The 16,140-nt window shown below is 51.6% G+C and overlaps 1 protein-coding gene across 2 annotated transcripts in view; it reads left to right on the forward strand.

Annotated features, from left to right (window-relative positions):
- The first annotated feature begins 15,119 nt into the window (after positions 1-15,119).
- The window catches only part of XPNPEP1 (X-prolyl aminopeptidase 1), a 30,107-nt gene continuing 29,086 nt past the window's right edge, over positions 15,120-16,140 (forward strand). The window contains exon 1 of one of the 2 annotated variants that reach the window (XM_035547785.2): positions 15,120-15,228. Coding sequence is in view for 1 of the 2 variants with exons in the window: in XM_035547784.1 (XP_035403677.1) it covers positions 15,499-15,508 (10 nt within the window). In the remaining variant the exon portion in view is untranslated. Of the gene's footprint in view, positions 15,229-15,341; positions 15,509-16,140 lie in introns of those variants that run through there. The other variant, XM_035547784.1, reaches the window with a different exon arrangement.

A 16,140-nucleotide genomic window follows, 5' to 3' on the forward strand; every position in this document is an offset into this window, starting at 1 on the left:
TGTGTCTAATCGGGGGACCGAGCTGAGCTACTCGTTAGAATCTTGGCCAAACCACAAACATTTGTTTCCTTGCTTTATGCCAAACTCCGAGAAAGGAGGAGGGAGTGGCACAAAGCTCATGTTAATGAGTTCTTCATTCCCCACAGAGAGATAATCAGAGCACTGCTCAGAGATTCATCAACATTTTTTATTAGCACTTTAATGGCCTACTTTTTTTTTTTTTTTTTTAGGGAGTTACTTCAGCTAAGAGCTAGATAATTCCTCGTGCAGCTGTGGTTTAGGAAGCAGCTCAGGGGACGTGCATGTCAAATTACTTGAGCTCTAGTTAAAAAAAATAATATATATATATACACCACAAGGTTTCCTGGGTGCCTCCTTTTCCAATCAAGGGCACTATGTCCTCAATCTCTCTCTCCTGAGTTGTGTGGGGTTGTGTGGGGTTTTGAGGTTTCTTTTGCACTCTTTGCAGCCTGGAGAGCCGTGCGGTGAAGCGCCAGCCCCTGATGGCACTGCACGTTCACCATGGCAAGGGACCGTGACAGCTCCCTGCTCCACAGACCGCTGCAGCTTCAGCCGGCCAAAATGAGGATCGAAGGTGCTGAATGCTCAGGGCCGGAGCTTTTTACCCACTGCTGTAGGGTGAGCCCCAAGCCAAGGTGTTCACCCGTGCCCAGGAGACCTGGCTCGGCCACCTATCTGTAGGTTACGGCGAGAGCCGACGGGTGGGGAGCGCTCTCACGGCCCTGGAGGAGGCTGCTCAGAAATTACACGAAGTTTGGCATTTGCAGCTGCTTTCTCGGGGAGGCTTTCACAGCAAGAGCATCACCATCTCGCCCTCCTGCTTCCCAGGGCGTAGTTTTGGGCTTTGATTTTGCTTTTATGAAACTCGGGGCATTTTGCAGCCCCCATGCCCGCAGAAGCGTCCCTCTTCCCGCACCAGACTGCCAAGGCAGCAGGGGCGGCTGCTCTGGGGTCCCTTTGGTTGGAAAGGGAGAGAGCTGCCGGCCTTGCGCTGTTGTTGAGGAGGGCTGCTCGCTGGAAATGGCCCTACAGCTTCTTCCCATGCCTCCCCCGCTCCCCAGCGGCCAGATTTCCTTCTGGTCTTCTGGAGAGAGCTGTGAGAATATATACATTAAAGGCAGGCAGGCAGTCCAGTGCTGCAGGATAGCTGGGGTTATGAGAGTATAATAAAGGAATACTATGTACTTTTTCCTGAATCGAGCCCCAAGTGTTTCCTGTCAAACCTCAGCACAATGGGACACAAATGTCCAGTTCATTACGTTCACATTTCCTCCAAACCGCAGTCTCTTTCCTTCAAACACAGAGGACAGGAAAGGATGCTCTCTGCCCCCAACTCGTGTTTCTCAACCGACTTTGTGTCGTGTGAGAAGGGATTGGAGGCTTTCGGCAGTCGCTGTGTTCAGTAGGTTGTCTCCCTTCAATCCACACCGCCTTGGGATGCAAGAGGTGTAAATATGGAAGGATCCCTTTGAAATCAAAGAGAGCTTCGCTGGGGGATAATCAGCATGAATGGAAGCAAAATGAGGTCCGTGGGGAATAAAATGCTAATGTCTGGGGAAAAAAAATCAAGATTCACAGCACTAGTCCAGAAGAATGGTAGCTCATATCATATTAAAAAAAACATAGTTCTCATTTCCTCCTTATCCCTGCAGGACAGGAAAGAACATCCTGCTCTTTTAATATGAGCAAAATGCAAGTTATTTTTGGAAGAAAAAAAATCACGCTCAGAGCACGGTTTTCAAAAGACATCTCTAATCTGTGATTCTGATGATGCATGTGGAGCACAGCACATCCTTCTGCAGCAAGAAAGCCAGGTTTGTCGCCTCGGCACCGTTCACACTTGGGCAGAAGGTTTCTGCTGGTTGCCTGAGGAGCCAGCAGCTCCTTGCCAGCACATCGGCTGTGTCCCGAAGCCAGCCGCCCCCTCCCAGGGGGTGTGCAGGGGGCAGAGCTGCAGTGGTGGGAAGCCCAGCCCGGCTGCTGGGGGAAAGCACAGGGAAATGTCAGGGCACAAGGTGATGGGCTGGGGGGCGAGCGCTGATTCAGGAGCACTGAAATTGGCTTTCTGGACCCGTGCTGGACTCCAGGCCAAGCTCCTATTTTGTTACCTCCAGGTGTAGGACAAGGCTGGAGCCCTCCCTGCCCTCAGCGGTGGTGGCTTTTTCGGCACCATGCTTCTTGTTCTTCCCATGGACCTGCAGGGGATGTGTGCTGTCATCTCCTGGGCTGAAGTTTGGAAGTTTAGAGCATAAAGTCAAACCCAGGGCCTTTGGGGCAAGCCACTGCTTAGCGTGTTTGATGGACCGCTTGAAAGGACGGAGATGAAATCAGCCTCAGATTTGTTAATGGGCATAAACAACATTAATTCATGAATAATGTTTGATTCTGATTCTGCATGGGTAACTGTTACTCCCAATGCCCCTTTTGAAGCAAGTAAGAGTGAGGAACATATCTTAGCACAACATCTAATGATTAGGATAAACAAATTGTTAATCATTTACCACTGCAAGATTAACAAACTCCTAGTGCACTATAAAAAGAGTTCCAGTTTCCCTTTAAAAACCATTCAGCGAGAGTAAGATTTTAGCTCCTCTCTATGTCAAGGGCCCCAAATACCTAAGCAGACTCTGGGGAATGACCTCATCTGTACTTTCTGAGCGTGTTCCCAGGGATGCTAACGCTAGGAACGGCCGCCTGTCAGTGATGGAAAGCCAGAGTGCAGGAGCTCACCCCCCAGCACAGCGGGGGCCAGATGTGCTCGTGGGATGTGCCAACGGGATGCCCCAAACCCCAAAGGGCAGCACGGGTCAGCGGCACGCACACCGAGCAGCCTGGCACTCACCCGTCGTACGCTGCACCGCTGAGAGCACGCTTAAAAAATCCACCCGGAGATATTCCTATGAAGTCAGTGGATTACTCATGCACTTAGAGCACTGATTTCCCTGGCGGGACAAAATGTGTTCCGTGGTTTCATCCGCAAGGACGTGAGGCTGTTTCTGCTGACTGTCTCGGTTTGTTCTCAGACAGGAAGCGGAGCGGGGCAGCGTGGACCCACGGTCGGGTCTGTGCAAACAGCCGGTGGAAACTCACAGCACATCAGTCACTGAGATACGTGGATGGATGCGAGGGAAAAACCTGTGCTTGTCTGTGCCCGGCAAATCCGGATCATTCTGCAGAACGTGTTTTAACCAGCTCCACGCCTGGCTCTGTCCCTGCTGCTGGCGTAGCGTGAAGTGCAACGTCAGGGCTTTGACCGGGGCGCCTGAACTCTCTGGGATTCTGCAGAGGAAAGATAAATGGTCACAGCCATTTCCCTATGGGAGATAAGGAAGCTGCGGGGGAGGAAAAGCACAGATCTCTAACAATAGTAATATGTGACTCTGCGTACGGTGACTTACATACTGGAAAATAGCGCCCAGATCCATTATATAGGAAAAGCACTAAATCCGTGTAATTGCTGTACGGCAGAAGAGGAAGCTCGACCCACTGTGCAGAAAACAGACCTCGGATTGTCTCAAGATAGATGGCAAAAAGGCAGCAAACATCAACAGAGTTCCCCAGAGTGGGAGATACATCAGTGCAAATTGAGTATCTGGTCCCCTGGAGTTCTGCAAATCATCAGAAAAGACATTAATGTCATTAGTAAAAACAACAAACGTGCCTATACTTATTACTTATTTGTAATAAGATTTGGCTAATGTATAATTAGCAGGCTTCAGAAGTCTTTAACGACCTCTGAGATTAGTCTGTCTGCCACGCTGAGGTTCACCAGAAAATTCTCATCGTTGCACTGGAGCTGCAGCTTCCCCAGCAGCCCCTACACCCTCAGCGGGACCCACATCACATATGCAACGCGTCTGCTAAATCCGTGTGAGCTGGATGTATATACATATATACACACGCATTAGTTTTGTTTGATTATTTGCTGCGTGAGGGTAGTCTTTGATCGGGACTGCTTGTTTCCCAAGAGGCGATAGCAGCCTTTTGCCAAGCAGGGCAGCGAGCTGTGCTGTGGATTTGCGGTGTGTACACGCGGGATCACCCGTCAGCTGGTTCGAACACGTCCAGTTGTGCCTGGCTGATGGAGCTGGCTCGCTGTCTTTCTGCTGTCGCGCTTTTCCTCCGCTTTCAGCGTGGCTGTAAGAAGTTATTCAAACACGTGCCTCGCTAAGGATGTGCACAGCCCAAGAGACGCTGCGCTGGAATGGGGCAGGTCCTTGTGTACCGGCTGGCCTGGCATCTTGGTTTGAATCCCCATGTAAAAGAGATGAATTGGGTGACACCAAATGGCACCGTACAAGACTGCAATTTGTGCTGTTGCTCCTCGGAAGGCTGGGGGGACTTTAGCCTGCAAGATAGGCTTGGATGTGCCGGACAGGAGAATGGTACATAAATATTCAGCTGACATTAAAGCAGATGAGGATGGTGGTGCAGGAGCTGGCTCTCTCTCAAACCAAGAGCAGCCACAGATCCAGCATCCTGCCTGATGTCTGGGTGGGAAACCAGCTCCAGAGCTGGCAGCTCTGCTCCGTTTTCTATAAGCTGGGGACTTTTCAAAGCTCGTGAAAGTGCGTACAAGAACCATCTGTTTCACCTCATTTTACACCGCCGGAGGTGTTCAGAGGCTGGTATGGCACAAGGAGAAGGGGCCCTGAGTCAGCTGGGAGCTTCTGAGCATCTGATGATGCCCTCACCTGCCTGGAGCCCTCCGGCTGCCAGGGCCGGGGCTGGCAGCAGCTGCTCCGCGCCACGCTCCGGAGCCCAGCTCGGTGGCACCACCGGGTTGGAGGGGACAACTCTGGCTTTGCACAGGGTCTGTATGGAGAGGGGAGGTGCTGGGGAGGGCCAGGGGGCTGAAGAGGAGAGGAGAGACAAGGCTCTGCTGCAGGTGCCCTGTGTTTCAGCAGTCTGATACCCCTCCATGTCCCACAGGGTCACTGCAAGGGGAGCTCCCAGCAGCTTCAGCTGCTCCACTTGTCTTAGAAACTGCTTGTTCAAAAGCCATTTCTTCTCACACGCTGAATCTGTTTCGTGATCCACCTTCTGTCACCGGCATCAGGTCTCTGACGCCATCAGAAATCTGCTCCTCTCCATGCAATGTGCTGCTCAGAGCTCGCCTCCGTGCCGTGGGAGCAGTGCTGGGACAGGGGCTGGGGCTGGGGACATCCATCCCTGTCCCACGAGCAAACAATGCGGTCCCTTCACTGGTGATGCTGTTATCTGTGGTCCAGAACAAGATAGCAAAAATACTTTCCATGCTGTGCAACTGGCTTCCTAGATCTAGCCGCATTACGATGCTCGCTCTCGTACTTTCAAAGATTATCAGTGTAATTTCTAATGCTAATGGAATAACACCGAGTGCGAAAAGCAAAGGACAGATGTAATAAAGTTGGATTGCATTTCTGCCTCTGCTATAAACTCTGTGTACAAACACGGGCAGGTTGTCAGGGGGAAATATTTCCATGAAATTTGCATCCCCACATGTGAGAGTCCAGGCTTTCAGATGTACCGAAAGACTTAATTTAATTGTCTTTCGAATCCTAACGCAGCAGGTGTTTTCATAACTCACAGCCTGCCTTCCACCTGGGTCTTCATTTTCCCAAGCCCAAATTCAAGTGTCCTGAGCCACCGATGCCTCCAGTGGGATCTGACGCTGGATTTCTGTCGCAGAGCCTGCCGCCAGGCCGGCAGCACCAGCCAGCTGTGCTCACAGAGCCTCTCTGGTCTGCGTGGACCTTGCATTTCTCTCAAACAAAGTCAAACTGTTGATTCGAGCCTGATGAACTACTGTGAATGCTCTGCTTTATCAGAGGAAATAGTTGGAGGCTGAAGTCTTGGTCCCCGACAAGTCTTTGCGAGAATATTAGCGTGTCTTGCCAAGACCTCGTAATTCCCTCGCAGCCAATGCAGCATTCCTCAGAGGCCATAAGGCGAGACGGGAAGGAGGATCACGGGGCTTGGTCAAGGCTGAATGAGCTTCTACACAGAAACACTGAGTGTGTGACCTCCTCTCGGACACATCCAATGGAAAAAAAAAACCACCAGGTTTTGGAGGATCCATTAGAGGCATCTATTTTCCAAATGTCTCATGTAAGAGGAGAGGAACATATTTTTGAAAAGGACATAAAAGCTGCCCATGCAACGCGATATTCTTAGCAAAACAAACAGCCTGCATGACTGGGGTTAAAAAAAAAAAGGAATCTGGGAAGAGGATGTCGTACAACTATTACTAGATTTTGTTTGCCTGCTCTACAGTGAAACGAGAGTGTCAAGAGAAGCAAAACAGAATAATGCTAAACCTGATCCCTGCTATGTGACAGATTATGCAAAACTCTGTCCTCCTGGGAGTTGCCTATGGGAGGTTAAACCTGGCTCTCAAAAGATGAGCCGCGGGTTTTCAATTATGTCACTGAGAACACCGCGGTGGGGATTAGGAGAAGATGATCCAGTCAAGATGGCCCTCGGAGACATGCTTTTTTTTCAGCCAGAGGACGAGCCCTCCGACTGGTACTCTCGCAAGCATCCAAGGTGTGCACAGAGAGGGGCAGCCCAGAGATGCCCCCAGCAGGCTCCAGCAGCGTGGCTGGGGCTGGAGTGAGCAGCCCTTGGCTCCCAGTGCCTTGCCGTGGCTGTGCCCGTGCTAAAATGCCATCTGGCTTCTTAGTCGTGGGAGCTGCCTTGCTGCATGCTAGTCTGGGAGTCTCAGTTCCACACCCCATTGCCAGGCTCTTTCTCCAGCCTGAAGAGCAATGAGACTTTTACCAGCAGCTGCAGAGAAAAGCAGCCAGCAGGGAGGGATTTGTATCTCCTACGCTAAGGATCTTTATTTGGTTCGCCACTCATTGTTCTGACAGTTGTCTCATTTATTCACTTTTTACATCAAAATCCATTCCTTTAAAGCTTATGTTAAGCCTTAAGCTTCAGCACGTGCTAATAGTCTTAATCATTCTGGAAACGGCTCTGTCTCTTCTGTTACCAGTTGCTGTCTTGATGGTGCTGTCCTGGCTCCCCACTGCGTCCCTGCTTCCTGGGGCTGGCTCTTGAGCAACGAAATAGGGGCACAGCCAGGGCCAGGGCAGCGGGCAGAAGCAAGCCGAGGGGATGCCCTTCGGCTGTGCTGCGTTGTGGAGCGTGTGCTGAGGTGCACTTAGCTGCAGCACGATCCAGCCCTGGTTTCTTCAGGGGGGCTGAACTTCCCCTATGCATCCCATCTGTCCTGGAGGAGACATCACACAGCACGCTCAGGGTGGTGAAGCAGGTCCAGAAACCTTCCAGGAGGGTCCTACTGTCACGGGCATCAAGGGCAGATGGGACCTGCGGTCAGGACAGCCAGGTCTTGGAAACGGGCTGGGATCCTGCAGATCGAGTTCAGTGTCCTGCCCATATGGTTCTGCCTTTTTACTAGCCAGGCTTCTGTTTGTGCATCTCTTCAGAAAAAGGAAGGTTATTCCAGAGGGCTGCGAAACTATCTCCTGGATATGTTAAGAAGTAAACATCATGTGCAGAATCACCAGCAGAGAAATTCGACTGGGACTAAAAATAGTTTCCTTTTGCTTTCTTATTCAAAAAAATGCTAATGCCCAGTTTTAGGATTCTTGTGTTCCTTCATACAACAGTCAGTCTTAAAATAAGATAATAATCGTAATAATAAACAACAAAAACATCCTCTTGGGCAATGTTTTATTCCCTTCGCAATTGACTGAACCAGGTTTTCTCTCCTTTCTGATCACAGAGTACCTCACAGCTAGCTATAGTGACTGTGGAAAAATACCAGTAGCAGCAGTAAGGTTGCAAGTAAAACATCGTCAGCTTCCTTGAATATAATTTAGCTGCTGAAAAATGAGTGATGGCTACAAGCATGTGACCAGTCACTCTCTGCTTCTTGGCCCATGGCTTAAAAACTGCAAATTAGTACAAAAATGCTTCACAGTTGATTAAAAGCCTTACTTTTGTGAAGGTCAGTAGAGATGGCTCTGCCTACGATCTCACACAAAAACTTTTAGCACACTTGACAAATCACTTCCCACGTCTTAGTTTCCCATTTCTAGATGGCACAGAATGCTTGCAGACCTGACAACTTTTCCATGGCCCATAGCAGGATCCAGGAGGACAAACTCCACCGTGGGACATTTGGAGGTCTCAGGTATACTACGGTCACGTTGCTGCTGTACCGCAAGTTGCACTTGCTGAAGTAGTCCTTGAGTAGCAAAAGATGAGGTCGTTTTTAGCTATTGACAGACCATGCAAATGTGAAATGCATGGGATGTAAGTAGGATTGGATCAGAATAATGCTACAGTAATTGTTTAGGAAATATTAAGCTTTTACTGATCAATAGGCAAGTCAACAATTCATGTGAGGTCATTGTGTAACTATTTGAGGCGCTCTAGCAGTACCTGTGCTTTACTACTCCAGTACCACACACCACACGTCAAAATATTGTACTGGTAGCTGAAATTAAATTAATCTCAGGTACCTGATTTCTTCTGCATTGATCATCTATTTGACTCTGGGGTCAAATAGAAGTAGTCCTCCTTCAACTCAGAGCATGCTGTCAATGCTAACATTAGATTAACGTTAGCATACACTCATAGCCAGAATAATCAGCACGCAGCCCCATCTCTTTTTTTTTGCTAATGTTTTGTCATGAAGCATGTTTAAAAAGGCTGGAAATGAGCATAAAATTGAAAGTTAACCAGGCTACTTCATGCTTTTTACCACAGCAGCAACAATAGCCATGTCACAGAACAAATGTATCGAGAAAATTTTCGCTGTCGGTGCCATTGGGAAAAAGCCCAAGTTCCCATTCAAGCTGGAGCGGTACTGCCTGAGTTAAACGAATGTAAAAAATTAGGATGTTGTGATTATCTTTACTCCCTCCAAAAACGTGGTGCATTTTTTTGCACTGCAGGTTAGGACACCCTGGTCACCCTGGCGCTGCTTTTCCGCGATACCCGGTGCTCGACACTGTCCCCTGCTTCTCCCCGGGCTCCTTCCCTCCGGCCCCGTGCCCCTTCCCCTGCTGTGGGGCTGTGCTGTGACGCCACCTCGACTTTCCCAAGTTCGCCTTGCAGCCGACGGAGCCTTTTGGCACGAGCTGCCGGCAGCAGTCACTTCTCCAGCTCTCGCCTTCTGTTGCATTGCCTTGGCAACAAGCTTCAGCAGCAAGGCAGCAGCCTTGAACTTGTCAGGGGCTGCTGCAACGAGCAGCACCTCGTGTTGCTATAACGACTGCCGACAATAAAACTCATCTCCCGGCTTAAAACAGGAACTTTTACAGTCTGTTTCCTGGCAGGGCTGCGGTGATATTATGGGAATCCTGGCTGAGTGATTTGGGAGCAGGCGTGCAGGGGACTGGTCGTCCCCATGTCACCCATGGGTCGTCATGACCCCAATGTCACGAGTTTGGCCTGAATCACCAGTGTGAGGTCTTAAAAAAACCACCTTGGTGGAGACCAGGCTTTCCGAGCCAGAGGAGCCCTTGAATGAACGAGGAGCGTTTTTAACCCATGGAAATCATGGCGGGGGTGTAGTCGAGGCGGCAGCGTGGAAGTTCCCCCCTGCCCTGTCCCACCTCCTTCCTGCGCCTCCACTCCCGAGGACGTCATGAAGCACTCGGCCTCTTCCTGTCCGTCATGGCAAGGAGCGCTTCGTGCAGACTGAATGTCATCTGTGCTTTTCCATAACACAGGCCATATTTTTTCAAAGGGGTAGGATTCGTAAGCTGTGACCCGAACAATGGGAAGGCTTGTTAAAGGGTAACCACAGGAGGATATGGCCTAATCTCTTCCCCAGCCGCTGCTGCTCTGCTCCGTGCCCATCATTTGAAGGTGCCATGGTGTGAAGGAGACCCAGGCAGAAAGACAGGTAGCCTGTGCAGGACAGAAGAGGCACCCAGACCTGACAGACCGTCCCAACCAGCGTTACACGTGGAGTTAAAACCTCCCTGTCGCTTTCAGACAAGTTTTTGCCTGTCCTTCTCACCTGCTGTCACCATGTGCTCCTCACAGGCTTTTTGTGGGGGCAGATGTGATGTCTGCTCAAGCCCTGCCCTGGCCCTTGTGGGTTTGAGGTCTGCCCCTGCTCCCTCTTTCCCATCTTCCTAAAGGGATCCTTGTAATTGCTTTGTTTGGTTTTCAGGCTCGTGCTTCCTCTTGCACAGAGTTTTGAGCAAACATTGCCCAGCCCATGGAGGGCTGAGCAGCTGGCCTGGCGGGGACACCCCAGCCCCCAAACTGTGCCAGAGCTCCTCAGATTTCATGTTTCACTTGGGAAAAAAAAAATAAATCTGAGTTTTTCCTAACTCCTAATCTAGAGTTTTGTTTTCATGGATAAAAACAACTAATCAAACATAGCGAGCCTTTGTTTTAAGGAAAAACAGGTCAGGGCTCAGTTCTGAGAGTAGGCCTCAGGGTCGCAGCCCCCAAGGACCTGAAGTATCATGGTTGGGGGCCCATGATCCCAAACTGCCCATGGACATGGGCTATGATTTGTCCTGCCTTGAGTTAAACTAAGTGGCCAGGCACCAAACTAAACCCCGAATAGCCCATTCACTCGTTGTAGTGGGCAGGTCCATGGGCGAAATACCCGCCACAGGACCCAGGCTACACGGTTGGGGATCTCGGCCCCTACATGGGGCACACTCAGCACTTTCCACTCTCAGCTTTTCCACTTTGTCCTGTTATCTGAGACAGACAGTAACCCAATACTTCGTGTCTGGACTCCTGCACCCACTGGAATAAACATCTGTTTCTTGTGCTGCGATTCATTTAATATATTGCACAGCTCGGTGTGCCAAATTATTTCCAATGTGCTCAGGCCCCAGGGATTTTTCCACAGGTGAGCAGGTCTCGCTCACAGAGGTTGTGACTTTGGGTGGGAGCTGAGGCTTGTAAAATGGGGTCCTTATGTATATTTATGAATGAATCTCTGCTGCATGATGAATGCTAATTGCAAACAAAATCCACATCTGGTCCTTCTCTGTCAATGCCAGATGCATCTTGGAGTCCTGACGATGCAGAATTCAATGCGTGCCTAGTGGGTAACCAGTTTCCTAAGGAAATGAGGCTGCACAGGCTGTGCGCTCTGTCCATCCGCCCGTCCATCACCACCTCACAGAGGTTTGGGGCCCCTCACGCAGCTCCCAGAAAGCCTGACGGCAGGACAGGGAGTGCGGAGAGCCCCAGGTCAGTGCTGCCGGAGGAGATGGGTGCTGTCCCCAGCCCTGGCCACTTCGGGGCAGAGCCAGCAGGGCCAGGCCGTGGGTTGCAGGCACACGGCATCGCTGGTATCATTCCCCAGGGAGACACGGGAAGCTTGCGTGATAATGGTGCTCCCAGGCGTCAGGCCAAAACACAGGCATGCTGGGCACTGAGCCCCGGTAACGTTTGTGCTGATGAAGACCTCGGAGAAGAGTGGCATCACGTTAGCTGAGGAAAAGTCTCTGTTGCACAATAAGCACCTTTTTTCTTTTTTTTTTTTTTTTTTTTTTTTTAATTTAAATAAAGACAATATGTCCAGTCCATCAAGGATGCACCTACTAAGCAGCACTGTTTTATGCAAGCGGACAAACCATCTCCTAAAGCACTTGACAGGGCAGCAGTGTCCGCCATGCTCTCTTATGCAGGCATTAGGTCTAGCTTTTTCCATCTTTTTTTTTTTTTTCCCCTGCTATAGCAGACAAGGGGAAGAGAAAAGGTCTTGGAAGTCACCACGAGGCTCACACTTCCCTTGCAAGCAGCTGAGTGCAGGCGAGCAGGGATGTGTGCTGCTCAGTGTGGAAACAGATCCGGGGGGAGAGCTCAGCAAACATTTTATTTCCATCCTTGGCATTAAAGGCTTATAAGTAGAGTCCTACCTTCTGGTACTCAACTGAAAAGAGCCCTGGGACATCTACCTGGCCTGCTGCTGCCTCCCTTTCCTTCCCAAATGCACAAAGGCAGCCGCTGGGAACCAGCCAAACTCGATGAACTTCCAGTGCTGGCTGGATGAGTCGTCCTTGTAAGGAAAGCTGAGACAGGATCTCTAGATAGGCTTGTTCCATCCCTCCCTGCTATCTTTTCCCCCAAACACACCATTTGTTGTTGCAGTCTCTAGTTTCACTGTTTCCAAACACACAAAAATTATTTTAAATGTGATCCAGAAGAGACTCATTACACGTGTTTGGAGTCTCTGTTTAACTCAGAGCTGAGAGCTTAAAATACCATCACTTTTGTGCTGAACCATTCTCAGGACTCACCGTGCCTCGGCACGCTACATGCTGCTGTTATACACTACCAAAATGCAGGTGTTAATTGCTGGGTAATTTTATAAGGTGGAAATAGGAAGAAAAACATTCTCAAAACATGTGCTCTCTCCTGGGCACGCCTGCAGGCTGTGAGGACGTGCCCTGGCTGAGCCAGGCAGAGGCTGGACCATGAAGCTGCTGCGGCGCTGTGAGCAGGGCAGCATGCACAGCGGGCACAGGGCAGCAGCACGAGTCTGGTGGCTCGGTTATTGCCCGGGACGGGATGCTGCAGCACTGCCAAGAGAAAAGGGGCTGCTGGGCAGTCGTGGCATGAGTGCACCCTCGTGTTTCAGCCTGGGAGATGTCCCAGGCCACCAGCGGGATGCTGCCCTCTGAAAGCCAGCTCGTGGTGTGAACTGAGCTGTTCCCCCAGCGCAGGTGTTCAGCCCCAAGCCACAAATCCCCCTTTCCTATTGCTGCCTCTCCACAGCACCCTGCATGGGACCAGCGGTCTGCAGAGAGCCACCTGGGGCCACCTCCACCTCCCCAGTCCCACCAAGGTGCACCAACAGCCAACGGTGCCGTTAAAAAGCTCTGGGCTCCCTTGGGGCCAAGGGTCATCTCAAAAGATTAGATTGCAAAACAGGAGTCATAATTTCATCTGTGACCAACAGGAGAAGGTGAATAAAATGAAAGCTGCAGCTATAATAAAGGTATCATGGGTATGGGAGGGCCGATAAGATAATGGGAGTTCTTTTATGGCTTATTTCCCAGCCTTGATCTCTTGATATGGATCAAGATTACAACAGAGTTAATGGCTCTGTCATATGGCGAGGTTGGTCTCAGGCAATGTTGGTTGCTACTTGCTAGGCCGTCCTCCCTCTCCCCTCTCTTTTGTAATCTGATGGAATATAGCATTGTAAGAACATAAAAGATAGCCCGTTTAGGACAATTTAATAAAAAGCAAGGTATTTTGAACCACTTTCGTAAAACACCTTTGCAACAGAACTTGCACCATTTTAACTGAGATCAAACAGCTGCTTAGAAAGGACAGTTTCATCTCTTTAGTCATTTCAGATTACATATCATACACAGCACTGCCTGATAAATGAATTATTGAAGTAGTTTACATTATCTACATTGGTACGTTCATTAGAAGCTTCCCAGAGACCCCAAATGCCCAGGAAATAAGCATCAAACATTTGGGCTTAACTGGAAAGCTCATTCCACTTTCTCTTGTTTAACTGACAGGACATGTATTATTCAAATGAAATAAATAGTGCTGCCTCCTGTGCACATCTGGGCAAAGCCTTTAGCAGCAGTCCTCTGCTGGCTCCTTCAGCCTGGGGATCCACCCACCTTCGCTGGGGCTGTCTCAGCACCAGTCCCCAGCGCACCCTGGAGGCCCCCAGTGCTCATCCACAGGCCGGACACTGGTCTTGCAGGGTCAGGCCACTGGTGGCACTGGGATGCTGAATGTCCACAGGTTATCCCTACTTGCACAGGCAAAGAGATCTCTGGACCTCTTCTCCTCCAGGATGGGGAAAGCAGGGGCACGAACCATGAAGCCTGGAGGCCCTTCAGGTCTGCTGGGAGAAATAAAGGAACTGGGAACTCAAGGGTTTAGGTCTCATTTCTGCCTTGCTTTTTTTTTTTTTTGGCAGAAAAAAAAAAAGAAGTAATTTTTTTGAGTCCTCCACCTATCGAACAGCCTTGGTGCTGCCTGCTGCAGTGTAACGAGATGTCTGTGAAATGCTTCCTGGCCCCTATACATCTGTTCTTACAAGATGGTCATCTTCTGGAATGAGGTTCCTACGAGAATACCCGTCACAGAATCATAGAATCACAGAATATCTGAGTTGGGAGGGACCCACAAGGATCACCAAGTCCAACCCCTGGCTTCACACAGAACCACCCCAAAATCAGACCCTGTGTCTGAGAGAGTTGTCCAAACGCTTCTTGAACTCTGACGAGCTCAGGGCTATGACCACTGCCCTGGGGAGCCTGTCCCAGTGCCCGACCACCCTCTTGGTGAACAACATTTCCCTAACCCCCAGCCTGACCCTCCCCTGTCCCAGCTCCATGCCGTTCCCTCGGGTCCTGTCGCTGTCCCCAGAGAGCAGAGCTCAGCGCCTGCCCCTCCGCTCCCCTCGTGAGGGAGCTGCAGGCCGCCATGAGGCCTCCCCTCGGCCTGCTCTGCTCTGGGCTGAACAAACCAAGGGACCTTGGCTGCTCCTCACACACCTTGCCCTCATCATCTCTGTAGCCCTCCCTTGGACACTCGCTGATAGTTTTATGCCCTCATGTTGTGGTGCCCAGGACTGCACACGGCAGCGCTGGTGGCGAGGCCGCCCCAGCGCAGAGCAGAGCAGGACAGTCCCTTCCCTCAGCCGGCTGGCAGTGCTGGGCCTGATCAGCTTGAAATTATTCAGGGTGCCAGGAAGGGAAGGAAATTGTCTGAATTTTAACTTTCAGCCAGTCAAGTACTATTAGAAGCCACGGTTGGGTAGAGAAGCTGTCACAACACGGCCCCGTGACACCAAGGGCTTAATAACTGCAGCTCTCGAAGCCGTATTTGGCTCCCAGTGCTCTGGGCAGCGTGCGCGCAGCCTCCTCGTGCGCCTCATCAAGCTGAGCCCTTAACTGGGAAGAGAAAGAAGAGAGGAGAGGAAGGCGGGTGGCGTTTTGGTCACCACACCAAGCACAGAGGCACTGGGGCAACGACTTCATTTATTTTAACATTTCCGTTTGAATTTCCTCCTTTCTTTTATTTTAACCTCCAGAGGGCCGCCGGTAGCGCCTCAGCGCCCCGGCCCCGCGCTGGGACCGTGCTGAGGAGACCGAGGGAGGGACACTGAACGCAGCGAGCGAAGCGGCCCGCTGACGTCACGCGCCGTGACGTCACGCGCCGTGACGCGAACACTCCGCCCCGTGCCCCCGTGACGTCGCCCGCGACGTCATCAGCGGCGGGCCTGGGCGGCAGGTGAGGGCGGGCGGGGGCTGCGCGGCCGGGGCCGGGTCACAGGGGCCGGGGGAGGCGGCGGTGGCGGCGGCGGCTCCCGGCGCCCCGGCCCGGCCCGGCCCGGCCCGGCCCCGCCCCGCCCGTCCCCCCGCCGGCCGCCGCAGCGCCGCGGCCCTGCCTGTAGGGCCCCGCGGGGCCGTGCCGGGCGGTGTGGGCAGAGGTCGCCGTGCCTTGCGGGCTCGCCCTTTGGCTCCCCGGGCGCGGGTCGCCGAGGCCCCGGCGGCTCGCGGGATGGAGCTCGGTGAGCGGCGGCACGGGGAGCCGGGGGGCGGCGGCGGGGCAGGTAACCGGGGCCTGGTGCCTCGGGAAGCGCTGGGGCAGGGACGGGGCCGTGCTGCTGGTCGGTGTCGTGCTGCGCCCGCTGCCTGAGCCGCGGGGCTGCGGGGCTGCGAGCCCTGGGGTCAGTAACGGCTGGCGGGGAGGCGGCGTTAGCTTCACGCGGGCTCGTAATTACAGAGGGGCCGCAGCAAAGGGCTAGCGAAGATCTGACAGAAAATAGCTGGTCTTCCTCTGCGAGGTAAAGACAACGTTACTGGAAAGTTTGCGGAGGCTTTTTTTTTTTTTTTTTAATGCTGACTTTTTAATATTTTTTTCTTACGCTCTATGGGCTGTCTAAAATCAAAGTCCTCCCTGATATGCTTTTCATTGCTAATCAAGCTGCGTTCTGTTTTTAACGGCAAATCTTTCAACAGCGAGAGCGCTTTTTTAATCTATTTTTTTTCTCTCCTCAAGAGAACCTCTTGCTTGCTAAGAAAACCGGGCCTTGTCAGCAAGGGGCTTAATTAAAAGGCAAAGCCTCGTCGTTCTTGCCCGTTCAAATGAGACCTTCGGGCTCCTGGAGACAAAGCACAGGTTGAGAAAGGAAGCTGTGTC

This window comes from Cygnus atratus, chromosome 7 (genome assembly GCF_013377495.2).
Source record: "Cygnus atratus isolate AKBS03 ecotype Queensland, Australia chromosome 7, CAtr_DNAZoo_HiC_assembly, whole genome shotgun sequence".
In the NCBI taxonomy this organism is placed as follows: Eukaryota; Metazoa; Chordata; class Aves; order Anseriformes; family Anatidae; genus Cygnus; species Cygnus atratus.